Raw genomic sequence first — 26,352 nt, forward strand, 5'->3', positions numbered from 1 at the left:
GAATCGTGCAGTTTTCTTGGTTGTCTATTGTTTGTTTTTACACTTTAGACTTTTATTATAGTTTCGAAGAGTTTCCTAGGAACTTGAGAACTTGTAGGATAACGCTAATAAGAATGGTGTATTTCTTAATTGAAAGTTATAATCGTAAAGATATAATGTAAAATAGATAGTTGATTAAAGAAAAGATATAAAAAGTACTATAAAAATAAGTATTGTAAAACAAAGTATATAAAATCAAGCAAAATAGAATATTTGCACGCAAACTAAAAGTAGTGCAAAATTAACAAAAAATGTAAAATACAACACTATTTAAATCTAATGGTGATCAACAACCGAACACAACCATCATTAGCCACTCTACCTCTACCTAAAAGTTACAAACCAAATGAAAGGGTGGTTAATTGGTTAGTCTTGCTAAACGACTTCAAGGTGGGCAACTACTCATTTAGAAATTTCATAAAGTTTTGGTTGAAATATTTATAATACATATACAAGTAGTCATACAAACTATTTACAAAGATGTCCTTTCATTAAATTGATTCTATAATTGTGAAATGATAGAAAATATTTCAAATAAAACTGCCTTATTGATATATGATAATTGATCAGAATAATAATATGACGACTTGATAGAATTTGAATTATTCCTTTTTTTAACATCTTGTTCCAACATACTTAACCAATTTGTTTTCAAAATTTTCAAATTTTGTATTGCTGATTGGTATTGGTTCTGTGTTTGTTCGGTATCATTAGATTGAATTGATTTGAAAACTTGATGTATCTTGGTTTCTAAACTGATAAAAATAACTTCCAATAAATAATTACTTATTCTTAATAGTTTAAGACCACCATTATTTTGATATTCAAGATAAATATCGGAATTTGATTTACGATTTATAATCTCCTGTTCGTATTTATTGAAATTTAAACTACCTTCATTTAATAATTGTTTCACCATAGAAGTATTGGAAGTGGTGGTGGTGGTGGCTTCATCAATGGTGTCAATATCATTAATCAATCTAGTCAATATACTTGATAAATCATCTAATGTCCAATCGTTTTCCAACTGCTGGTTAGTACCGTTACTGCTATTATTAATAAATGCTTTGAATATTCGAATATAAATTCTAGTAGATAACGGTTGCTTTGCAATATTATCCATAATATTAATTAATTGTTTGATTTGATCAAAGTTTCCAAATTTGCAATATCCTTCAATTAAATTCAAAAAAGTTAATTCAACAGGGATCAATTTGTGAATAATTGTATTATCATTAGTGATGGATTTCAATTTTGTATATATGAATTGCCATTCTTGATTTATTATTGAATCTTCAGTGGTTAATCTTTTATAAGATATTGATTCCGAATTTTCATATTCTGGTGGTGTTGGTTTTGGATCTTGGAAGAATGCCAATTCAAATAATTTTTCGGCTTGCTTGATGTATCCTAATTCAATTAATGTTTGAGATATACTATTTACTATATCTGTGGTTAAGACTGGTATATTATTAGTAATATAATCAATTGTGCGGGCCAAATAGGTATCAAAATTCGGACGATCAATATACCAAGTGAAATAATATACCAAATGTCTTAATGAATTATCAGTCAATTTCAATGATGTATTGGCGGTGGTGGTGGTGGATTGGCCAGGGTCGAGAATACATCCAAGATTAACTTTAGGTAAAATATCTTGAATTATATCAAATTGATCATGTCTGGTAGCCAATAATAATAACACACTTAATAAATCACGACGATTATCGCCAAACAGTTTAATTAACATTTGATAATTCCCCCAATTAAATTGAGGATAATTTAATAATTTTAATTGTCGAGGATTAAAATTTTTCAATAAATCTTGACGATCCTTGAAAAATGATAAATAAATTAATCGAATTTGTTCAGGTTGAGTTATGGGTAAATTTGCCAATTTTAAATCATTAATTATTTTACCACACATATCATGATAAATTTGTCTTTTTTCAATTTCTAGATTTAAAGAATTTATAGCTGATTGATAATCATTTTTAAAAATGTTTGCTTCAATGACGTTTCTGTTACTATAATGAGGTTTCAGTAATACAAATTTATAAATAAAATTTTGTAAATCATCAAATGTAAGAAACCTTGGAGCTGGATGAGGTAAATCTAAATATCGTTTATATAATTCTTCATGATTAATAGAAAGATATTTCTTAGAATTATTAACAAAATCAAAATATTCACTTTTATTGTTGGTGCTATGTAATGATTTTAATGGATATAATTGTTTAATGAAATTTCGATACGGTATAGATTGATGATCAATTATCATTTCATTGGTATTTTTCTCCATTAATTCTTGACGAATTTTGATATTTGGATCTAATGATTGTGAACGTTTGATTTTCAAATTATCCCATATTCGTTGTTGAATAACATAAGGATCTGAAATTAATGAAGAATCGATTTTGAATTTTTCTACTAACAACGGTTGATATTTATCAATTAATAAGTCGATACATTTTAATAATGGACCTGAATTATGGGCTTGTTCATCTTTAACTCTTGCTGTAAATGCTTCAATGGAAGTTAATAATATCTGAGGCGAGGAGCTGGTTGTAGATGTTGTTGTTTTGAATCGTCGTAGAATATTCATATCATGATTGTTTTAATTATCTGAAGTGGGTTAATATTCAAAGAGTTTTGTTAAGAGATTTGGTTCTATATTTTTCTTCATCTCTACCGGAGAACACACACTCACAACTGGCGAGAAAAAAAAATATCTTTACCAATGGGTAATCGAAGGAAGAAAAAAAAATTTTTCCACCCCAACAATAACCACATAATCAACAGTCCACAACCACCCCCTTACCCCACTCACCCAGGATGAAGATTCAAACTGATGCAGCTAATGTTTTACAACGTGCATCAGCACAATTAAAATCTGGATTATTAAAAGAAAAACCACTATGGTATGATATAATTGCCAAATATCCACCAACTTCAACTAATGATTTAATTAAAAAATCTCATGTTTATGAAGGTAAATCTGATCCAAGAAATAATTCAATTATTTATAAATATCCAAATTCAAATAATAAAAACAATAATGTTTTATTCAAGACTCGTCCACTGAATAAAGAATTAAAGTCAAAAAATCATAATATTCATAAATTACCAAAATTAAAATTTATTGAAGATTCATTAAGAAAAATTTTTTATCAACAACATCCATGGGAATTATCTCGTCCCAAGAATTTAATTGATAATGGTAATGGTAATAATAATGAAAAATGTGATTGGAGTCATATGTTACAATTACATAAACCATTAGATGGTGAATCGGTAGTACAACGTACATTATGGTTACTTAAGAATAACACTACTAAAGGTTTAACTATGGTGGAAGCATATGATAAAGCTAGATTTGAATTTTATAAATTAAGAATGAGTGAAGAAATGGAAAGTCATGTAGCTAAAGAAGAAAGTACAATGTATGGAAGTGTATTCACTAGTACTACTGTGAATTGGAATTTATCTAAAGAACAAGAATATATTAATGATTGGACAATTATTGCTAAGGAAAGAACTCAAGTTATTGAAGCTAATATGAATAAATCTTCAGCTCCAATTGGTTCTGTTGTTGAAGAAGAAAAATCTCAATCTTCGTTATTTGAAGATTTATTACTGAATGATAATTTACAATCTGAACCGGAAGTTGAACAATCAGGACAACAACAACAACAAGAGCAACCAAAACAAGAAACAAACTAACAATAATAGACTAGGAAAGTAAGAGTTATAAATTTTTTTTCTGTAAATAGAATGATAATGTATAAAAACCCAAATTATATTAATCAAGTTAAAATATTCAAGAATATATATATATATGTATGTATGTATATATTAATTATAACAACTGTTTCACTCCCGCTTTGCCCATTAAAACCATTAATGATGACCATGTTCATCATGATGATCATCTTTCTTTAATACTAATTGTTCATATCCACAATATAAAGCAAATGCAACTGTTGCTATACCTAATCCAGGGAATGCATTTTTAAAACGATTAAATCTAGTGAATTGTCCTTGATATCTCCAAGCATCTCTTTTAGCCCATGGATTGCCATTACTACTGGTACCTTGACTTAATCTTATTATTGAATGTTGCATAATGATGATAATATTGTGGTTGTTCTAACAGGTTGGATGTATGGTAGTGGTAGTTTTTTTTCTCTTTTGTTGGTAAAGATTTTTTAAAATTTTTTGATTGGGCGAGAAAAATGAAGAAGTAGTGAGAAAGCGAAGAAAAACTAATCTTGAAATTGTTGCAAACTTATCAAAATCATCATTTCAACTAACTACTCATTCATTATCTTTAAGGATTTCAAGTATTCTAGTATTGGGGTTTAAAATATATAAATCCTCAGTCATTGAAGAGGTTAGTATTCTCATAGTGACACTTTAGTTACGTGAAATATGATATGATATATATATTTTTCAAATTAAAAAAAAAAGAAAGTTAATACTAACAAATTAAAAAAAAAATCAAACCCAAAATCATGATGATATAGATATATTTGTAAAAACCAAAAAAAAACGAGGGAGATGTGCTTTAAGATATGTTGGAACTCAAAACACATACACATAACAATACTCCCTAGAAATGAAAAAAGTACAAGAAATAGAAAAAATAAAAAATAACGAATTATCATCATCATCAAACCAACCAAAACCTCAACTAACCAATCAGCAAGGTAACCAACAAACTCAAAATCAGCATGGTAAACACCATACTATTCTTTCTTTTTATACCGATTTTTTCTTTTCTTTTCTTCCATGATTACTAGGATTCCCATAAACAATCATAGCATTACCATTAGCATCAGTTTTAATATGAGTTTTCAAATGTTGAGCTAAATTATCGGATCGACTAAATTTCTTTTCACAATATTTACAAGCAAATGGTCGATCATTTGAATGAACAGATCTTTGATGTCTTTTTAAATGTTCTGAACGTTTAAATTGTTTATCACATTCATTACATGGGAATGATGCTTGAGAATTACCATTACCATTACCATTAGGAGATATATTATGGGCGGTGGTCAGTTTCTTGCGTTCATTTTTTGTGGCTGTGGTAGTATTGTTGGTGGATGCAGATTTTGAATGAGATTTCTTTTTCATTAATTCTTCTTTAGTGATATTTTTAGTAGCAACAGTACTAGTTGCCATTATTGTGTCATTATTGGTATTACTATTAGTTGGTGAGATTGAAGGAGAATCGGATAACGGGCCAATGGTTTCACCCATATTAATTGCTGATGAACTTTTTCTTCTCTTTCTGCTATGTTTAGCATCTCCATCTTCGTCAACACTAGTAGTGATTGGTTTGGTTGTTATACCAGTGGGATTGCTGGTAATATCAATACTTGAATCATTAATACTATCATTTTCTTCATTAATGTTTTCAAAATGAGCTGTTGTTAAAGTGATTGGTGATCCATGTAATGAATTTGTAGTTAATCCATTAGTAGTAGTAGCAGTGGCAGTAGTAAGAATAACCCCACCACCATTAACATTACCACCATTACTACCAATAATATTACCATTACTTAACAATTGAACAGAATTTCTTCTGCTAGTACCACGACTTGAATGCATTACCCCACTAGAATAAGAATGATTTCTCGTTTTAATGTGAGTATGATTTTTAAGTATTCCATTTGGATTAACAAATAATTTATTATTTTCCTCATCAATTTGTTGATTTGGATCTAAACCATTTTGATTATTGAACCAAGATGATATAGAATTCGTAAAGTCATCATTTATTTTGAAATCAAAATGTGGAGTAGAACTGCTTCGTTTATGATTTACGGGCACTTGCTGTTGTTGTTGTTGCATTGCCAATTGTTGTATAGATTGTTGATCTGGTGGTATTGCCGATGTTGGTAAAGATTGAATGTTTTGTTCTTGTTGTGGTGGTAGTTGCTGTTGTTGTGGTTGTGGTTGTTGTTGTTGAGCACGGTTATTAACAAATAGCGTAGATAAACTTGGGGAACTCATTGAAGTACCTAATTTATTATTGAAAAGTTGACGAGGATTTATTGTACCTTCTTCAAGTACTGGACCAACAGTAATATCTTCAGTGGCAGCAGTTGCAGCAGCTACAGCAGCAGCAATAGTATTTGCATCAACACTAATATTATTTACTAAAGCAGGATTTGACGATGATACCGGTTGGAAACCTTGACTTAGTTGATTTTGCTGCTGTTGTTGTTGTTGTGATGGTGGTTGTGATGTTGGTGAATAACTATCAAAATTTGGCTGTTGTAAATTGTTAAATTGATTTTGTGGAATTAATTGATTATTAACCGGTTTTGTGGTACCTGGAGTTCTCAAAGATAATAATGTCAATTGATCAATTGGAATTGTAGTTGAATTTTGCCTGCCATGATGGATAAATTGTTGTGGTGTAGTGGGTACTTTTGATGTCGCTTGATTATTGTTGTTGTTGCCAATATTGTTGTTGATGTTATTTGTGGAACCGGCAGAAAACGACAGTGATGAAGATGACGAGGACGACGATGATGATGTTGATGACGAAGCATGTGGATTTGAAAAATACGTGTTTAATGAATTAGAAGATATATTACTAGCTAATTCATTATCAAATGAATGTGCAGAAGTAGCACTATTTATTTGATTAATTCTCTGGTCTTGTTGTTGTTGTGGTGGTGGTGGTTGTAGTTGCGACTGTTGATTATATAAAAATTGTTGTTGTTCTTGCTGTTGTTGCGACAAGAAGGCATTGTTGTTGGTAGAATCTGACCCTAACTGATTATTGAATTGATAATTATTGAAAAATATTTCATCACTTAAATGACTTGTCTCTGGGAATGAAAGTAAATTAATTGTCTCATTAACATTAGGTGGATTATTGTTACCCGTTGAAGGTGTTGTGGCGGTGTTTCCATTACCATTGCCAGCGGTATTCCCATTAGTCATGGGGATATTACTTAACATCTGTGAATTGAAATAAGGTGTTGTTTCAAATAAAGGTTGGAATTCTTGAGACATATTTGCTCAAGTTGGTGGTGGGTGGGTATTATTCGATAAAGAAGCAAAAAAAAAGAGGACAAACTTGTGATATAAAGTTAGGAATAATCGGGAAATGAAATATAAAATAATATAATAGGGTTAAAAATAATTTGACCCCCTCCACTGATATATATATATATATCTTTAACAACTTAAAGACAAGAAAAACTGGAAATAATAATAATGATCAATGATTAATAAACCCAAAATTTCTTGAACTGATTGAACAGATTGAGTAGACAGATATATAGAAGGATGCGTGTGTTTCGGAATGCGTGGGGTGGTGGTGGTGCGATAAAACAAAAAACTTAAATCAAGATACTATTATGAAAGGTGAAAATCCAATGAATAATAGTAGATTGGGATAGAATAGAATACGATAAGATTGATAAATGAAATAATCAAGGAAACCAAAAAAAAAGAAAGAAGTGGAAATAGTTTTTTGAAAAGAAAGATATAGAAAATAATTAAAAAAAAAAAAGATTCTGAAATATTCAGTTGGAATAAAAAATAATCAAATTCACTAACTACTTTAACTACTATATATAAGAAGAGAAAGATAAGTTTAATTTGTATGTAAGAAAGTGGGTGGTGGTGGTATATACGGATTTAAAAACAATCAATTACTAACTTAACAGAACAATGAACGAAAGGTTAAAAACTATTTTAGTTGAAGTATTAAAGCACACACAAACAAACAATACTGGGCTTTAATTAACGTAAAAAACATTTATCTAAACACTACAACTACAACTACGTACTTATTCTTTTCTTTCAATTCAAATTCTCGACAATCAATTGCGGTTCTCCTAATTGTTGATGTTGTTGATTATAGTATAATATATACATGTAAACGTGCATGTGGAAAGAAGACAGAACTAACTGATAATAAATAATAAAAATAATAAAAATGGCTCAATAATTATTTGAGTCAAGAAAGTCGTGCAAGATTGTTACAGTTGCACAAAACCAATTTACTAAACCAACCACAATAACAAAACCACAACCACAACGATTATTTTGATAGTTGACCGAAGTAAAGAATTGGCTGGTCAATTAATAATATAGAATTTGGTCTATATTGGTTGGCTTGATAATGATGAACGACGAGAGAGGGGAATCAAAGTATAACTAAAATAAACAATTTGAAAAGAACTTTAATAGTAATAATAATATATAATTGAAATTTAATTATTATTCTTTTTTTCTTTTTTGTATTTTTCAATATAATTTCCATTAATAGAAAGAAATCCGAAGTTTAGAAAATCTAGAGAAAAATCTCGGGTATTGTATAAAATTCAACGAGTAAGAAAGAGAGAGAGAGAGGCTAAAAAGATTTCCACTGGAAAAGTTTCTTTCATTCTTTCTTAGACTAACAACTTATATTTAACTCATTATACATCTTTGGTTATATTTTCTCTATCATATGCGTCTAGTCTTACGTACTTCATTTTTTTCCCTCTTTTCTTTTTCAATTTTCAATTCTAACCAGTATAAGTAGTTGATGGTGTGTAGGATTTACCAAAACCTTAACCGGCACGGTACCACAACATTATGTCTTCTTTGGTGTACGACAACTACATGCACAATCTTAAAAATTTATGGTGTGGTTTTTCTTGTTTCAAATGTGCGTCACAGTAAAGCAAGCAAGCAAGCGTCCTACATAAGTATAAGCATAATCGAATATAACAATAACTTTTTGACAAATACAAATAATAATAATAATAAGAATAATAATCTTGCCATTGTGTTATTATTATAAATGTGTATCTGTCTCTCTCTCACAATCAATCAATCAATTCAAGAAAAAATAAGGCGTGTATAATTGTTCAAGTATTAAACGTAATAAGCGTAAATGTAAGTATTGCTACAAAAAAGTGTAAAATGTGTAAATGTGTCGGTAAATGTATATGAGGGGGCGTGTACTTGCTTCAAATTAATTATGTACATTTGCGCTTAAACCTTAATATTGCAGATCAACTATTAGTGCTGTTGTATCTTTATTACTAATCAAACTGTTGATTCAAGACAATAAATTGAAATTGAAAAATTCATTGATTTGAATATAGTCTTAGTTGTAGAGTAAGTTAGAATATAGTGTAATGTGTGTAAAACAAATGGTGAATTACTGATGATGTCCAGTTTTATTTTATTTTGTTTTGTTTTGTTTTGCCAATCGGTTTCTGCGGCAAAGAAATCTGTAGGTGTTGTATGCGTATATGTGGGTGTATGGATCTATTTGTTTGAAGTGCGTATTTTGTTTCAATGGACACTTCCATACAATTCTCCGTCACATTGTCAAACCCCTCTTCCTTCTGAAATCTAAAGATTTAAACCCATAACTACTACCAAGATAGTTAGGACAGCATAATCAAGCAGCATCATTTAGTAGAGAATTATATCACATTTATCACTACAGCATGCTGTTCAGACCGTTGAGAAGGACTCGATACAATACTAAGTTATAATAATTAGAGAATAATGAAAATAATAATTGAATTGAGTGATTTATTCAGTATTATTTGAACACAAATACACACAAGCATATACATACGCACAAGAATCGGATATTTGACGTTATCGAGCTCTTTTTTTTTTCACGAGTGTTTATTTCATCTTCATTAACGTTAAACGATTGAGAACTACCACTGTTTAGATATTCGTTTTACCGAATAATACAATTGCAAGGCTCATTGGGGGAACGAATTCTGGAAGGGAAGGGAAGGAAGGAATGTGGTCATTAAAATTGATATTCTATGCAAGATTTATTCACACCCTATAAAAGAAAAGAGAAGAAATAGTTTKTTTCAACACAAAATTCAACTCTATTGAGAATGRAAATATTGTGTGAAGAATAGGACACAATCAAATCAAATCAAAAAAGATACACAGAAAAGGATTTCTTGTCGTTTATTTTTAGCATTTGTGGCTTATATGGAAAAAATACTTACGTACGAAAGGAAGAAGAAAACACATAAAATTGAAGAGGATTTCGTGTTATTTTCGAAAATATTTGCAATTCTAGATTTGACGTCGTATTATACTTATCGTTATCATTTGTTCAGAGATTTAGGTTTATGGCTATTATTAATGTTGGTCTCGAATCTGACTAATTTATAGCTCATTCGTCCGATCCGACTCATATTGTATTCTTCCGATTCACCTCCAAATAGTATTCTTGACTGCTTTTTTAATATCTATCTGCATGAACTGATATCCTGGATGTGATAAATACATTGTAAAGATTCACAATTAAGGTTTTCCTTCATTGTTTATTCTGCTAGTTCTGTTTTTTGGTAATCAATCACTTATCTACTTGTGGCAATTGTTTGAAGTTTATTTTCATAATTTATGTCAATCATATATCTGACATGAAAAGATATCAGAAGTCTATTGTTCTGTTGATATTTTCGTAAGACTCTCTTCGTATTTAATGTATTTGTAGGTTTTGATTTTGAGAAAGACAAAATTTAAAGTGTTTGTAGTAGTGGTGGTGGTAGAAATTTCAATAAAACTTTTGGTCCAAGCTTACTATCGCTTTACTATTAATATTAGTACGACCCTCTATATTCGTAATTGGGTTCCTTTTTTTTATTTATTGGTGTTTTCAAATTTAGAGGTTATTTGCAGTTGAAATAGGATACTTAATTTTTTTTTGCAACTTGTTTGAACAACTCAATGATTTTACAAAGAAAACACAACCAGTGTTAATGTCTTAGCTTATACAAAAACTAGGTTTATAACTCCTCTACAATTCATTAAACAAATTGATAATTTTAATTGGAAGACCAATTTCAGTTGACTCTTCTTTTTGTCAAGTTTTTGTCTCGTTTTTCAAGTAAAAACTCTTGCAACAACAACAACTCAATTAAAACAAAACATTAAAGATAATTTCCAACACCTTAAAAGTTTTTTCAAACACAAATAATAACCAATAAATAATAAATGATATTTTCTATACCCTGAGCAGAATAACTTTTTTTTTGGACCCCCTTTTGTTGAATTTACTACATTAAAGTTATGTCATTTATTTCACAAATTGGAGTCAATGCGTAATTCTGGATATCATTATTATTATAACTTCTAATAATGAAACAAGATAGTAAAAAAAAGATATTATAGATCCTCATTGTTGTCATTCAAATACAAATTGTAATGAGATATTAACAGTTACCATCAGTAGCAACTAGTTATTATATGACCTCAAACATAATCTTTACAAAAAGGATTATGTAGTCGTGTATAGTGAACCAAAAAAGAAAAACTCCGGAGAACAACAATGTACAGGAACACAAAATTAGAGAAGCAGGAGACGGAGAAAGATAAAAGAGAGGGGAAAGGAACAGGGTAGTAGTTGTAGTAGTAGTAGGCTTGGAGATCACTATATAGAAGTTATTAGTGGATGGTGATAGAACAGAGTATCAATTCAGTAATTACCTACAATCAACAGATACGGCAATCAGTTAACAGAAATAACATATGCAATAGTCATCCTCGCAAGAGGACTTAACAATATAAACTTTTGTTTCTTTCTTTCCCCTCCTCTGGACATCTCGCACAACTGATTAGTGGCAAAAACTTTCCATACCCTTCAACTGATTGAATTGTTTTGCACCACCACAACAACAACAATTCTATCAATTTAGGACTTTTCCTTTGTTCTTCACATGTAGATGGTATTTGACGAACTGAATTGAGATGAAAGTTTAAAATCGTTTAAAATCAGAACAAGAAAGGAGGATATTTACTCAACATCATTCTTTTTCTTCGTATTCATTAACAGTATTTTGTAAGGAAAGGGAGAGTGTGTGAATGGATGTGAAAAAATTTTAACATTAAATTGAAACATCACCCAACAACAACACAACCCAACACATGGGTATTATCAGTTGTTGTTTGCAGAAAAATACAACAACAAGTAAATGGATAACACGAAAGGCGTGTCTCAGCTATCAGCTAATAATAATTACCACATATTTGACGGGAATATAACAAATTACAATTCAATTAACTACAATCTTTGATTATATGTAGAAAAAGAGATTTATAAACGTGTAAGATGATTGTTAGAATGACAAGAAAAAGGAAATCATTCATTTCATTATCAACAACGAATGAAGGAAAAAGGAAAAAAGGAAACACTAAAAAGACAGAATGGACTCAGTGACAGAGAGGGAAAGAAAGAAAAAAATTTGAAACTCCTTTTTTTTTGTCTCTCTTACAAAGATAAACCCAAAAAAATAATAATATACTTATTATCACAACTTAACCTTCTTCCTTTTCATAGTTATATCAGATCACATATATATATATATCCCACTCCCCTCCTCATCTGCTTTAGATCAAGTTTATCACTATTATTTTATTTATTTTACACTTTCTTATAGGGCAAACAGAATTATTTCATTTATCATATTTAATCTTTTTTTGTAAATTTGTAAATGCCACCAACAAGTACAGATTCAACAAATAATTCTACACCATCACCTAATACTAGTGCTAATTCACTGGATCAATTTCCTCATCATAGTCAAGAATCAATTCGGATTTTAATTGCCGCTAATTTCAAACAACCAAAGCCACAACCACAGCAACAACCACACCCACAACAACATAGTCTGGAACTATCTCATCCTACGTCAAACTTGCACCAGGTTTCATCTAATTCAGCTCATTCAAGTGATATCTCACCAACTGATTCTGGAATCAGTTTACGACCAAATCGTGTCAAATCTTATTCTATTAGTAATGGAGTATTAAGTCATTCAAGAACAGCCAATAAACGTGTCTCATTTTCCAATCTTCATTCAACAAATTCTTCACAATTATCTTTAACAAGTTCAGAAAGTTCTGAAAATGAAATTTATAGTGACGAGGATGAAGAAGAAGAAGAAGATTATGAGGCCGGAAAAGATCATGATAATTCCGAAGATATAAAGCATCCAAACCATAATGAAACTTCGGAATTGCTTCTACGAGAACCAAATTTCAAACAAGGTAAAAAAGATGATACCATTACCACAACTACTCAAGAAGAACTGTCATCACATAACTCTTCTGGTTCGATTAATCGTTCTACTATTGGTAAAAAAATTGCTAAATTTACTGCAGGAAGTATGACACCTTCACCTAATGAATTATCACCAACATCATCAAGTGCATCATTAAAATCTAAAAAAAATAAATCCAGCTATCCATATCCTTATTCTTCTCGTCATAATTTTTTGAATCATTATGGAGGAGAAAAGTTGGCATTATCAAAATCATTAGATTCTCAATTATTAGAACCTTATGATTCTAATAGTTCTGTCAATTCATTTTTACCCGAATTCAATAAACGTCCATTAACTGATACACCAATTGTTTCAACAATAGGATCTCCCATAACTAGAGAACAATCATATGATGATTATGATGAAGAAGAAGACGAAGACCGAGGTAACATTAATTCCATTCAAGAAGAAGAAGGTGGCGACTCAAGTGGTACTACTACTAATAAACATAAACCCACATCATTACATAAGACGAAAAATATTTCACATTTAAATTTATCAGAATTATCACATAAAGACACTACTACTAATAAAGAAGGTTCACCTGATGCTGAATCACTTAAGAATTCAAGAGAACACGCGGCTCTGATTGCTGCTAAACAATTAGTTGGTAATAAAGCATTAGAAAAAGAGGATGACTTACCGACAGGGACAATTGCAGCACAATTATTACGTAAATCAGCTGGTATATCTGATAATTCTGGTCAATTACTGTATTCAGTTCCATCAAGATCACCTCCACATGTACTTATTGATGAATCAACTGGTGTCAGTACTCCTGTGGGTTCAGTAGTTACGGTTTCTTCTGGTGAAGATGGTAAAGAAAAGGGGAAAGGACTAGTGATGGCTAAAAATGTTAAAGATAATTTATTAAAAGATTTACCACCATATATGAAGGAACAATTTGAAAAAACCCCATCCCTCGAAAAATTGAAAAATTTATTAATGCATAAACCTCCACCATCAGCTAGAAAAGCTTATACTTTAAATATCCCGGGTCAAACATCTTCTAAAACTTCACCTGACGGGAAGATTGCTTCAGTTGATGTTGGATCTAAATTGGTGATTGTTATGGTGGGATTACCTGCTAGAGGGAAATCATATATTACTAATAAATTGACACGATATCTTAATTGGTTACAACACGATTGTCGAGTTTTCAATGTTGGTAATACTAGAAGAAAAGATAAATTAAATGCTGGTCCAGAGAATCAACCATTACCTGATAAAGCCACTACACCAACAGAATCAAGATCACCTCGACAACATGATGCTGATTTTTTCAACCCAGAAAATAAAGATAGTACGGCATTGAGAGAAAAATGGGCTATGGATACTTTAGATCAATTATTAGATTATGTTATTAGTGGAAGTGGATCAGTAGGGATTTTCGATGCCACCAATTCGACTAAATTAAGACGGAAACGAGTCTTGAAAAGAATTCAGCAACGATCAAATGGGGAATTACCAGTATTATATTTAGAAAGTGTTTGTAATGATCCTAGTATTATTGAATCAAATATTCGATTGAAATTAAGTGGGCCCGATTATAAAGATATGGATCCTAAATTGGCATTTAATGATTTTGTGGGACGATTACATAATTATGAAAAAGCTTATGAAACCATTGATGAAGAAGAAGAAAAAATTCCTGGATTCCAATATGTCAAAATGATTGATGTGGGGAAAAAAGTTGTTAGTTTTAATATTAAAGGATTTCTTGCATCACAAACAATTTATTTCTTATTAAATTTTAATTTATGTGAACGACAAATTTGGATTACTCGACATGGAGAAAGTCAAGATAATTTGAATGGTAGAATTGGTGGTGATGCCAATTTAACTAAACGAGGTCTTAAATTTGCTCAAGCTTTAACACAATTTATGAATTTCCAACGACAAGAATTCCGGAAACAACAATTGGAAAGATTTTCAAGTCGATTAGAATTAAAATATAATTCCCTTTTCAATGAAGATGATGTTGCTCTATTGGATTCTATTCCTAGTGAACCGAATTTTTGCGTTTGGACATCGATGCTTACCCGTGCGGTTGAAACCGGACAATACTTTAATGATCAATTATATTCAATTAAACAATTAAGAATGTTGAATGAATTAGGTGGAGGGAAATTTGAAGGTATGACATATGAAGAAATTCAATCGAAATATCCTAAAGAATTTGCCAGTAGATTGAAAAATAAATTAAGTTATCGATATCCTGGAGTTGGAGGTGAATCTTATTTAGATGTTTTAACTCGATTAAGACCATTAATTGCTGAAGTTGAAAGAACCACTGATCATTTATTAATTATATCACATCGAGTAGTATCAAGAATTTTATTAGCATATTTTTTAAATCTTGATAAATCGGCCATTGGAGAATTGGATGTTCCATTACATACATTATATTGTTTAGAACTGCATCCTTATGGTACTGATTATACCATGTATGAATATGATGAAAATTTAGATTGGTTTGTTAAAGCTGAACCAGAACATCAAAAGAATGTTAAAGAAGTTGGAGTTGTTTTTAAAGAACGGAAATATTCTGTGGTCCCAACAGCTCCACCAACTTCAAAGTCTCGTGCTGTCAGTTTTGCCGTTACAAACAACTACAACAACAACAACAACACTGATCATACCAACAATAAAGCTACTGATGATGTAAGAGATGAAATTAGAAGAAGATTATCAATGGGGACATCCAATAAACCAACATTACTGGTACGTGATGGTGATGATAAATCAATTACAGCTAAACACTTACGAGATTTAAAAAATTTAAGAAAACCAATGGGACAACGGAAGACTGCTGCTGATCAATTATGTTAAATGAAGGAGGAATGTATTTGTTTTTTAAAAAGAAAGAAGAATTGTTATAGAAAAAAAAACAGAAATTATAATGTATGTAGAAATTATATAGTTGTATGTGTGTTTTACAACCCAATTAATTGTTAATTATATTACAATACCTATAACATGAAATCTCAATCTAAATAGAGAGTATAGTAGTGGAATGGTTGTATTTGGATAATGTTATAGATCAGGTGATTCAACTGTTAATGTTGAATTTGATTGAAATTTTTGCTAGAACCTTCTTCTTCTTTTGATTAGGGTTAGGGTTAATATGTGGAATATACTAGAAAACAATTAGGGCTTATGGAGTTCTATCCGGGTAAACAAATAATGAGTGAGTTTTTGTTTGTTGAGTGAAAAAAAAATTTTGGGTATAAATTTGATGCGATGAAGAGAAGAGAGAAGAAAAAATTTTTTTACTCAGCTTGATTTACTTCTTCTTTTCTTTTCTTCCTTAGTCATTCAATCAATCAATCAATCAATCAATCAATCAAYCAACGACAACTCCAAAAGGTATATCAACTTGACTTTATTTTATTTAGTTGGGATTAACTTTATTCTGTGGATAGCTTTTTAATGAGATCCATTTTTAGAATATTAATCAATCAACTATATACTATATAAGTTTTTTTTTTTCACAAAATAACATTAATTTCATAACTTCCTTTACATGTTTTCCAGAGTTTGAATAGACATATCTAATTTTCCTCCTTGTTTGCTTGCCTTTTTTTTTTTTTTTGAAGATGATGAAATTTAGTGAAACTTCTTTCCATGTCTGATTTTCGACTATGATTTTCTTTTATAGACAGACAATAATTCACAAGACAGTGTTCATTTCAATGTATGAAAAGAAAGTAAAATTTTTTTTCTTGTTGAATGAACTTATACTTGCCAGTATTAATTTACGTTTCTGATTTCAAAAAAAAAAAAATAACCAAAAAGTTATTAGGGGGTTAAGAAGATATGTGTGTGGGTGTTTAATGAGGGAAAGTAATGATTTAATTCATTAACTTTTGTTCTGGAATTAATGTTTATTTTGAAGAAATGGATTGCAATTTGTGATGTATATATAGACTTATATATATCCTGATTGGGATCTTTTTATGCTGCTGTTGCTGTTTTTTTTTCAAAGTTTGATTTGATTTCTATTGGAATTAATATCAACTTTACTTCATTTATACTTACTCACAATAAAAAAACATCCAGCTTTGATGATGGAAATGTTTATCCCCTTTGTTTTAGTTCTTAAAATTTACAAATATTGATATTAGTTTAAGGTGATGAAAAATTTTCCCAAACATTCGCAGTTTCCTCGGTAGCATACAACGACGAACCTAATCACAGTATGCCGGTGACCGCTCCATACGACCTTCCTTTGGATGTCTGATTAAACTAATTTTTCATAAATGTAAATTTTTCAATAAGATTCTTTAACATTTTAAAGTAAAGGGGTATGATATTTCCTGAGAAGATGAAGAGTTGAATACATACATAGATAGTTTTTGAATAAAAGAAGTTTTTTTTTTTTTTCAATGTTTTTTGAAAATTGTAGAAAGTAATTTAAATATGAAAATAAAAACATACATTCATAGAACTTAAAAGACTAACTAAGTACTATAAAAGACACCATAAAGAAACTTCTTCATTTTTCTAAATCTTCCCTTTAACGTTAGGACTAGTTAATGGCCATTGATAAGTACCTGGATCACTAAATATATAACCATGTTCATTCAAATATTTTCTTAAATCTTTTGGACCTTTTGAACCATAAGGATAATATTGTAATTCAATTTTTTTAGCTGGATCTTCAACGGCATTCAATAATGGAGTAAATAATTTCCAAGAAACATCCAATTCATCATCTCTAACAAAATTAGAATGATTACCTAAATAACAATCTCTAATTAATGCTTCATAAGCTTCAGGAATCCAAAAATCTTTAGAATAACGAGTAGCATAAGTTAAATCTAAATCAGTTAATGAAGTTTCAGTAGAAATTCCAGGGATTTTGGAATTAATTTTTAAATAAATGGCTTCATTTGGTTGTACTCTAATAACTAATTCATTTCTTTGAATTTCTTTAAACATCCCCTTGGCGACTGGTTTAAATTGAATTCTAATTTCAACTTTACTTTCATCTAAAGCTTTACCAGCACGTAAAACAATTGGAACTCCATCCCATCTTTCATTATGAATGTTTACACGGAAAGCAGCATAAGTAACAGCTTTAGAATCCGGATTAACGGTTTTATCATCTAAATAACCTGGTTTTTTACCATCTTCAGATTTAGTATATTGACCCAATATAACGTCATTAATATCAATAGCATCAAATGCTTTTAAAACTTTAACTTTTTCATCTCTAACGGCTTCAGGATCAAATGAAACTGGTCTTTCCATGGTTAATAAAGTTAAAACTTGTAATAAATGATTTTGCATAACATCTCTAATGATTCCAATGGTATCAAAATAACCACCTCTACCTTCAGTACCAAAAGCTTCTTTAAATGAAACTTGAATTGAAGAAATATGTTTATTATTCCAAACTCCACTAAATAATTCATTACCAAATCGTAAAACCAATAAATTTTTCACCATTTCTTTACCTAAATAATGATCAATTCTATAAATTTCATCTTCAGTAAATAATGGGGAAATTTCTTTTTGCATTTCACGATAAGTATCTAAATCACGCCCAAAAGGTTTTTCAATAATAATTCTAAGTTTACCTTTACTTTCTTCTGGTGGATAAACATTTTTTTTAACTTTTTCACAAACAGTAGTGAACACTGATGGTGGTAATGCCAAATAAAATAATCTTTCGGGAGTATAACTATCATTTTTATCTTTATTGGCCTTTTCATATTCTTGACATCTTGATTCTAATTTTTTATAACCTTCATCAGTATCATAAGGTCCACTAATATATGAAACAAGTTTTAAAAATTCAGTTTTAGTTTTTTCATCACCACCTTTAAAATGTTCAGAAATTCTTTGTTTAAATTCTTCATCTTCTAAATGTGATCTAGCATAACCAATGATTTGAACCGTTGATGGTAATTGTTTTTCTCTAAATAATCCAAATAATGCTGGAAAGGTTTTCTTTTTAGCTAAATCTCCTGAAGCACCAAAAACAACAATGGTAGCATAATCTCCAAATGAATCAAATGACATAATATTGGTGTGTGTATATGTTAAAACGGTGGGTTATCAAGAAGAAATCAATCAATATAGTAAAAGGTTTGTAATGTTTCAATTGACTCAATTGATTGATAAAAAAGCAATTAAGAATTGATTATTAATTAATAAAGAAAGGAAAGAAGAAGAAGAAAAGGAAAAGAAAGAAAGAAAGAAGGAGAGTAAATTTTTTTGCGACGGGGGGATAAGAGTTGATTATAAATGTACGTTGGATATAATTTTTCCATTTTTCCATTGCATTGCTCTTTACTCACATTTTTTTTTTGTTGGTTGGTTGGTCAAGACTTTTGGCTGGTCGGTCGGTCGGTTGGTCCTAACATTTTCGTTCATCACCACCACATATTATACTAATCCCCATTTCCTACTGTTTTATTTTTTTTACTAATCTATTAATATATGAATTGCTGTAGTAGTATAGTGATTGGAAGAAATGGCAATATTCTCTATGGTATTAAAAATTGAACACCACAAAGGTTGTGGGAAAAAATGAGTAGTAGTGGAAGCAATAATTAGCTAGAATTGTAATGAATTACTAATATGTAAGGAAAATTTTGGAACAGGTTACGAAATTTTACTCCCTTTTTAATTTTTTCCAATTTTTTCACGAAACACTTTAATGGTAATAATTAATAAATTACTTGTATCATTGACAACTATAACAACTAATATACTCTTATTGATTTAGAAGTTTAAGTTAAAACTAGAATATTGAATTGGGTTTAAACTCTTTTGATGTTCTTTGTTTCGTATTATACGTCAATGTGATATTTTTTTTCCCTGTTCTAGTTCTAGTTCTTCCTTCTATCCATTTGTCTCCTCATCTTCTCCCTCCCCTTTTCCCCCTTTCTGCCGCATGGGCGCCCCATATCCCTTACCTTCCCTTCCGTCCCATTTGTTTATTAGGTTATTATAATTCGGTTTAGCGGGCAAATCGTGACTCAATTCAATAAACCGATTTTTTGTTTTCATTCATTATTCGTATATGACTAAAGTTTTCCCTACGTCTATTACTACTACTATTACTTAGATGCTATGTCGTAGAAATGCAGTAGTCGACTAAGCACGTGACAAATACATAATACTCTTGTTATTATTACAAGACTTTTACTAATAATAAAAAAATGGTTATTAGTAGGAGTGGAATTTATTTTCAATTTCCGTGATATCGGAGAATATAAATGATTTTGTCAAATTATTATTATTGCTATCACAAGAAGAAGCAGTTAGTTACTTAGTTAGTTAGTTAGTTATCTAAATCTAATTTATCTTTTTCGGATTAATTCAGTCCATCATTGATTTGTTTGTTTGTTGGTTGGTTTAGCGCGCACACCTCAGCAGCAGCAGCACCCCATAATAATTTTTTTGCCACCCGGTGTCCCTGTACCCGGTACATGGTCAATCTCTTGTTGTTGCAACTGCACGTGACTTCCATCAATGAAGACAAAGATAGAATAAAATCTCTAAGTATATTTAGGGTTTAGAAAGTAGTGTTAGTGGTTCTCCTTTTTATATGATTGGAAAATCTTTTATATATATATATATATATATATTTCAATTCTATTTAATAAAACAATGCCTTTAGGGTATGTATCATTTCTTGGTGTGTAGGTCTAATAATAATAATTATTGTATTGTATCTACTGTGTACCAACAACATCTTTATGATCCTCGTCAGCCTCGTTATCCTTATATTTTTTAGTCGAAGTTCCTGAATTTCCTTCTGAATTTGATGGTGCTTTTGCTGATTGTTGTCCCTCCTCTTCTTCCTCTTCTTCATCGCCAATCTTAAACATATCATTTTCATAATCAGGTAAACTTTCAGCATTAAAATCATCAAATAATCGATCTCTAGCTTCATCTTGTTGTCTATCGTATTGTCTTTGTTGTTGTGATGCCGATACTACTCTTTGGTCATTTCTATGACCTAAATCAAATGAATCTTCATCAGCACGCCTGGTGTCGGAATCATCTTCATCATCGTCAGAATCACTATAATCTTCACCAGGAATAATATCAAATTCATAACCATCTCTTCTTCTACGACGACGACCACTTCCTGGAGTTTTATGGAATTTCATAACTAATAATACAGCAATGAATCCAACAACAGCAATTGACATAAGGTAAAATCCTGTATTATCAGAATTGGCCTTTTTGTTGCCATTGTCATTGTCATTGTCTTCTTCACCTTCTTGTTTATTTTCATCATCGGTATCAGAATCAGAATCAGAATTTGATTCAGTTGGTTGATGTTGTTCATTTGATGATGTCAAAGATGCAGTTTGACTAGTGGTAATGCTTGCCAGATTGTCCACTTTTGTTGTAGATTCTTTATTTTCTGCCAGTGTAGTAGTTTTTTGATCACCTTCTCCGCCACTTGTGGTAGTAGCAGTAGTAGTACTGCTGGTTGTAGTGGTTGATTTACTATTTTGTTTTTCTTTTTCTAATAATTCTCTTCTTATAGCAGCATAATCTTTAGTTATATCATAAACTTCTGCCTTATCACCATCAATAGATTCACCAAATATTCTAAATTGCCAATCTTTGAAATTAATTTCAACTTGATCACCTTTTGAATCATCAACGAAAACTTCAACTTTCCATTCTCCAATACCAGTTTCACCCCAATGAGCCACTGACATAAATGTCCAATTTTGAAATCCTCTAGTTGAAGCATCATTAACTCGGAAAGTTGCTAAATCACTAATAACCCCCGTGGGAGAAATAATTCTCATACCAACTCTACCTCTATAAGTAGAATCAATATTTACTTTAACAGTAATATGTTCAACTCTTTCAACATTCATAATTTTTAAATCTTTCTCACTAACATTAACTGATGAATGAATGATTTTCTGAGGAGAATCACGTTTACTTGGAGCTTTCTGTTCTGGGGTAGTAGTAATAGTTTGATTAACTTGAATGACATCACTATAATACCAAGCTTGAGGTTTAACATTTACCCAAGTTTTAGCGAAATGAACCATTTTATAAGCATCAGTTTTACCATAACCGTATTTATGAGAATATTTTCTATTCAAAGCTGTAGTTTGATAATTACCATCTTCTTCATTTATAGGAGTAGCACTTAATACAGAAATATACTGAACGTCTCTCCAAGTTAAATTAGGATTAGCTGATAATATTAATGAATAAATCCCACTAGCTAAAGGTGCAGCAGCAGAAGTACCACCATGAGTTGCCGAACATTTTTTCTTGATATCAGTGGTATGAATATGTTCACCTGATCCAGAAGAATAAGTAACCACCATAACAGCAGAACAAGCTTCAGAATATTGTGGATGTAATCCTTTATAATCAATGGCACCAACAGTAATTGAATAAATAGAATTAGTATAACCATCGAAATTACAAGAATCACCAAATCTACCACCATTTCCAGAAGCGAAAACATAGATTGCTCCCTTTTTATCACGACCTTCTTGAATTCCTTTAATCATGGCTTTTTTCACTATTACGTCTGGTTCTGATAAGACTTTACCATTATCAGTAGGGCCCCAAGAACATGAATAAATATCATTAGTATCTAATCCATATACCATAGCTTCAGCTTCATCAGATGAAGTAATAGGGCCAGATAATATTCTAATCCCACTAACTTGCGATTTCCATGCTACACCAATACCACAAACATCATTTTTCACAGCAGCTATTTCTCCAGCACATCTAGTACCATGATAATCATCGAAAAGTCGAGGTAAAGGAGATTTGCCTTTATTATTAAAATCCCATGACCCTTCAGAGTTAAAATTTTGTTTAATATCATCACTTTCTGCATCAACTCCGTCATCAACTAATGCTGTGACTATACCTTGACCTAAAATATCTTCTAACCAAAGACCAGTGACATTAACATCATGACCAGGATATTTTAAATTGATTAAATGCCATTGAGTAGTGAATTCTGGATCATGAATATCTAATTTCTTAGCAATTTCTATCAATTTTTGATGAGCTTCATCTGTTGCCTCATGATTATCAGAACCAGTATCATCACGATTTTCAAACACCACATCTTCCATTTCAATGGGGACAGGTATTCTTTTAGAAAGTTTTTTCATGGGTAATAAATGAATAGATTCAACATAAGAAATCAATTCATCATAATCTTGTTCATGACCTAATTGTCGTTTCATTAAATTATATTCATTTGAATTATGATTACCTAAAAACGAATTATGAGGATGAGATTTATCAATACTGAAAACATAATGATTATCTAATGATGATAATTGATGTTCAAAATTATAATGACCCCTATAATGGGATATGAAATCAATTAAAGGTTTTTGAGAATTAGTAGTATTTAATTCAACTAAAAAATAATTTTTATTTTCATAATCTCGAGGAGGAATTTGTTGATATTGTTGTAAAGTTGGTGATAATAAATATCCCAATATAAATATTAGTAATTTTATTGGCAACATAGTATGTGTGGGTTGGTTGTAACTTCTATCTTCTATGACAGATAAGAATCTAATATATTAGTGATTTGAAAAAGAATAAATATATATATATATATATATCAACAAACAACAAACAACAAACAACAACTTATAGTGAACACGTCAAAGGGTTGAAAAAAAAAAAAAAAAAAAAAATTCCTGGTTGATCAAAATTGAAGTTTTTTCTTTCTCGTTGATTGTTTTTGACGTTGGCTTGAAATTAATGTCAATTTCTTTCTTTCTTTTTGATTCCGCCTCTTCTTTCCTCTTTCAACTAATTTAATAGACGATATTTATAAACGCAAATTATTCGTGTAAAAATAGCATTCTATAGTACCAAATACTACTAACATTCCATAGAATATGCATATGTGAACTTACAGGGTTTGTAGTTTATAAATATTTTCACCACCACAAATAAGAAGTAGAAACAAATATGCCACAAAATTGGTAGTGTATTGGAGTACAAAAAAAAAATTTGGGGGAAGAGTTACATTTTTCTTTGTTTAAGTTATTCTTCTATCTATTTCTTAAACCACTACTACCGTAAACTAGATAATATTTATTAAATGATATGATAGATATATGTATATGTTAATTGTAAGGTTAAGAATTATGTATTATAGGTTTAATTTGCATTTTTCAGTAGTGCTAGTTGAGTATAGTTGCAGTTAATCTTGGTAGTGCACAATTCCAAACATTTGATATCACTACTCTAGACAAAGTATATAATCAAAGCCATTAAATTGATAAACAGTTTCTAGATATAAGTTGCAAAAAATATGAAGATAAAGATAAACTAATAATTTAACTTTCTGTCAAATTATTTGGCACAACAACAACAACAACAACAGTAGTAGGAAGATAATGAAGCCGGATTTACACATTTTTTCTTCTTGGTGTAGAACCGTTCAGCAATTGTTYCCCCCCCCCCCCCTTCCCTTCCCCCTGGTGTGCCGAATCATCCTCAATTATACACTTTTCCGTTCCACGGTTAAATTATTTGTTTACTTCTTTCTTGATGTTTACTAAAAATTTTTCAACTTTCAAACCCTATAAACATCTTTCTTATCTTATCAATTGTATACATTTAATCAATTTACTTACTATTAACAACCACAAAAAGATGACTAAACGGTACATCAATTCCTCATGGTGTCTAATAATCTTATCCCTGTTTTTATTATCATTAGTCAGTGCTGATGAAGATGGCATGTCAATGGATATGGGTGATCCTTCATCAAGACCAGAATTTCATCCTATAAATCCTGGATCAAAAACATTCCATTGGTTATTAACATTATTTATATTATTAATATTACCATCAATTAGTACTTCATTAGCAATAGCAAATAAATTACATTGGTCATTATTTTTACAATATATATCTACTGGTTATAGTATATTTGAATCAATGTTTTTAGATTTCCCAGATAATATTGATAATCATGAAAATAAAACATCAAAAGGTACAAGTTGGTTTTTATCTATATTATTAGGATTGACGATTTTTTTGGGGACATTTATTAATGGTAGTAATTTAATTATTAATAAATTTTATCCTCATTTACAAACAAGACAAAATTCTAATTCTAATTCTAATTCTAATTCTAATTCTAATTCTAATTCTAATTCTAATTCTAATTATGAATATGGAATAAGTTATAAACTTTATAAAGTTTTATCATTTTTAACGGTATTAACAGGATGGGTTAGAGTATGTATGGCACCAGTGGCATTATTTGGATTTTGTTATGGTAAACATACTGGTCAATGTATTGCTCATGGTATAATGGGATCAGCATTCATATTATATTCATTTGTATTATCATTAGTATTGGTTATACCTTGGATTAGAAAACATCAACTATTGAACACTTCTGATGGTGGTGGTGGTGGTGGTGGTGCCACTGGTACATCGCAAGAATTTTATGATTCTACAGTGATGATGGTTTGGGGTGTTGTCAATACATTTACTGAACATCGTTGGGGTCGTGAAAGTTGGAGTATGGGAGATTATCAACATACTGCCATGGGGATAATTTGGTGGGGTGGTGGATTATTAGGAATGTATTTATCCCGGAAAAATCATCGATCATTTATTCCAGCTTTATTATTAATTTTCACGGGTTATTCAATGTCTCAACATGCTCAACATTTAATTATATCTACTAAAGTTCATTCAGTATTTGGAATTTCATTAATGGGGGCTGGTATAACAAGAATTATTGAAATCCTGTTTTTATTAAATGATAAATCTTGTCATTCACTGGGTCAAATTTTATCATTTCAATATTTACCACCATTTTGTTTGACGTTAGCTGGAGTATTATTTATGGGGGCTACTGAAGAACAATTACAATTGGTTCATGATTTAGGTTCAGATCATTCAGCGTATATTTTGGTGGTTTCTGCTGCTGCATTCACGATTTTCCTTTGGATTCAACTTGTAATAATGTTTTATTTACGATTAGTTGGATATAATGAAGATGGAGAATTGGGTCAACAACAACAACATCATCATCAATATCAAAGTGTAGACGTTGAAGAATTTGAATTAGGTGATCTTAGTGAAGAAGAAGAAGAAGAAGAAGAAGAAGACCAGAGTGGTAGTACTAATAATCATCATCGTGAATTGGATACTCCTCCACTGTCTGATGATAGAAATAAAGATTAAGCTAAAT

The 26,352-nt window shown here is 30.4% G+C and overlaps 8 protein-coding genes and 2 non-coding genes across 10 annotated transcripts; 5 read left to right on the forward strand and 5 right to left on the reverse strand. All coding sequences in view use genetic code 12, as the record gives it.

The window, feature by feature from the left end:
• Window positions 1–541: 541 nt before the first annotated feature.
• On the reverse strand, window positions 542–2,644 carry CAALFM_C108910CA (uncharacterized protein; the record flags this gene model as incomplete). Its single annotated transcript, XM_718343.2, has 1 exon — window positions 542–2,644. The coding sequence occupies one exon, from the start codon at window positions 2,642–2,644 to the stop codon at window positions 542–544; it is 2,103 nt and encodes a 700-aa protein (XP_723436.2).
• A 230-nt stretch (window positions 2,645–2,874) lies between these two features.
• CAALFM_C108920WA (mitochondrial 37S ribosomal protein mS23) lies at window positions 2,875–3,762 on the forward strand (the record flags this gene model as incomplete). The annotated part of the gene is made up of 1 exon (XM_718344.2): window positions 2,875–3,762. The coding sequence occupies one exon, from the start codon at window positions 2,875–2,877 to the stop codon at window positions 3,760–3,762; it is 888 nt and encodes a 295-aa protein (XP_723437.2).
• Window positions 3,763–3,939: 177 nt separating this feature from the next.
• CAALFM_C108930CA (uncharacterized protein) lies at window positions 3,940–4,164 on the reverse strand (the record flags this gene model as incomplete). Its single annotated transcript, XM_019475137.1, has 1 exon — window positions 3,940–4,164. One exon carries the CDS (start codon window positions 4,162–4,164, stop codon window positions 3,940–3,942), a length of 225 nt encoding a protein of 74 aa, XP_019330682.1.
• Window positions 4,165–4,800: 636 nt separating this feature from the next.
• MSN4 (stress-responsive transcriptional activator) lies at window positions 4,801–7,074 on the reverse strand (the record flags this gene model as incomplete). The annotated part of the gene is made up of 1 exon (XM_718345.2): window positions 4,801–7,074. The coding sequence occupies one exon, from the start codon at window positions 7,072–7,074 to the stop codon at window positions 4,801–4,803; it is 2,274 nt and encodes a 757-aa protein (XP_723438.2).
• A 5,462-nt stretch (window positions 7,075–12,536) lies between these two features.
• PFK26 (Pfk26p) lies at window positions 12,537–15,980 on the forward strand (the record flags this gene model as incomplete). Its single annotated transcript, XM_718346.2, has 1 exon — window positions 12,537–15,980. The coding sequence occupies one exon, from the start codon at window positions 12,537–12,539 to the stop codon at window positions 15,978–15,980; it is 3,444 nt and encodes a 1,147-aa protein (XP_723439.2).
• Window positions 15,981–16,744: 764 nt separating this feature from the next.
• Window positions 16,745–16,921, forward strand: CAALFM_C108960WA. Its single transcript, XR_002086366.1, has one exon. It is a non-coding gene; the product is annotated as an uncharacterized ncRNA (small nucleolar RNA).
• Window positions 16,922–17,278: 357 nt separating this feature from the next.
• Window positions 17,279–17,394, forward strand: CAALFM_C108970WA. Its single transcript, XR_002086367.1, has one exon. It is a non-coding gene; the product is annotated as an uncharacterized ncRNA (small nucleolar RNA).
• Window positions 17,395–17,654: 260 nt separating this feature from the next.
• ZWF1 (glucose-6-phosphate dehydrogenase) lies at window positions 17,655–19,178 on the reverse strand (the record flags this gene model as incomplete). Its single annotated transcript, XM_718347.2, has 1 exon — window positions 17,655–19,178. One exon carries the CDS (start codon window positions 19,176–19,178, stop codon window positions 17,655–17,657), a length of 1,524 nt encoding a protein of 507 aa, XP_723440.2.
• Window positions 19,179–20,839: 1,661 nt separating this feature from the next.
• Window positions 20,840–23,650, reverse strand: KEX2 (kexin; the record flags this gene model as incomplete). The annotated part of the gene is made up of 1 exon (XM_718348.2): window positions 20,840–23,650. The coding sequence occupies one exon, from the start codon at window positions 23,648–23,650 to the stop codon at window positions 20,840–20,842; it is 2,811 nt and encodes a 936-aa protein (XP_723441.2).
• Window positions 23,651–24,689: 1,039 nt separating this feature from the next.
• On the forward strand, window positions 24,690–26,345 carry CAALFM_C109000WA (uncharacterized protein; the record flags this gene model as incomplete). Its single annotated transcript, XM_718349.2, has 1 exon — window positions 24,690–26,345. The coding sequence occupies one exon, from the start codon at window positions 24,690–24,692 to the stop codon at window positions 26,343–26,345; it is 1,656 nt and encodes a 551-aa protein (XP_723442.2).
• Between the last annotated feature and the right edge of the window lie 7 nt (window positions 26,346–26,352).

Source organism: Candida albicans, chromosome 1, assembly GCF_000182965.3.
Source record: "Candida albicans SC5314 chromosome 1, complete sequence".
NCBI lineage: Eukaryota > Fungi > Ascomycota > Pichiomycetes > Serinales > Debaryomycetaceae > Candida > Candida albicans.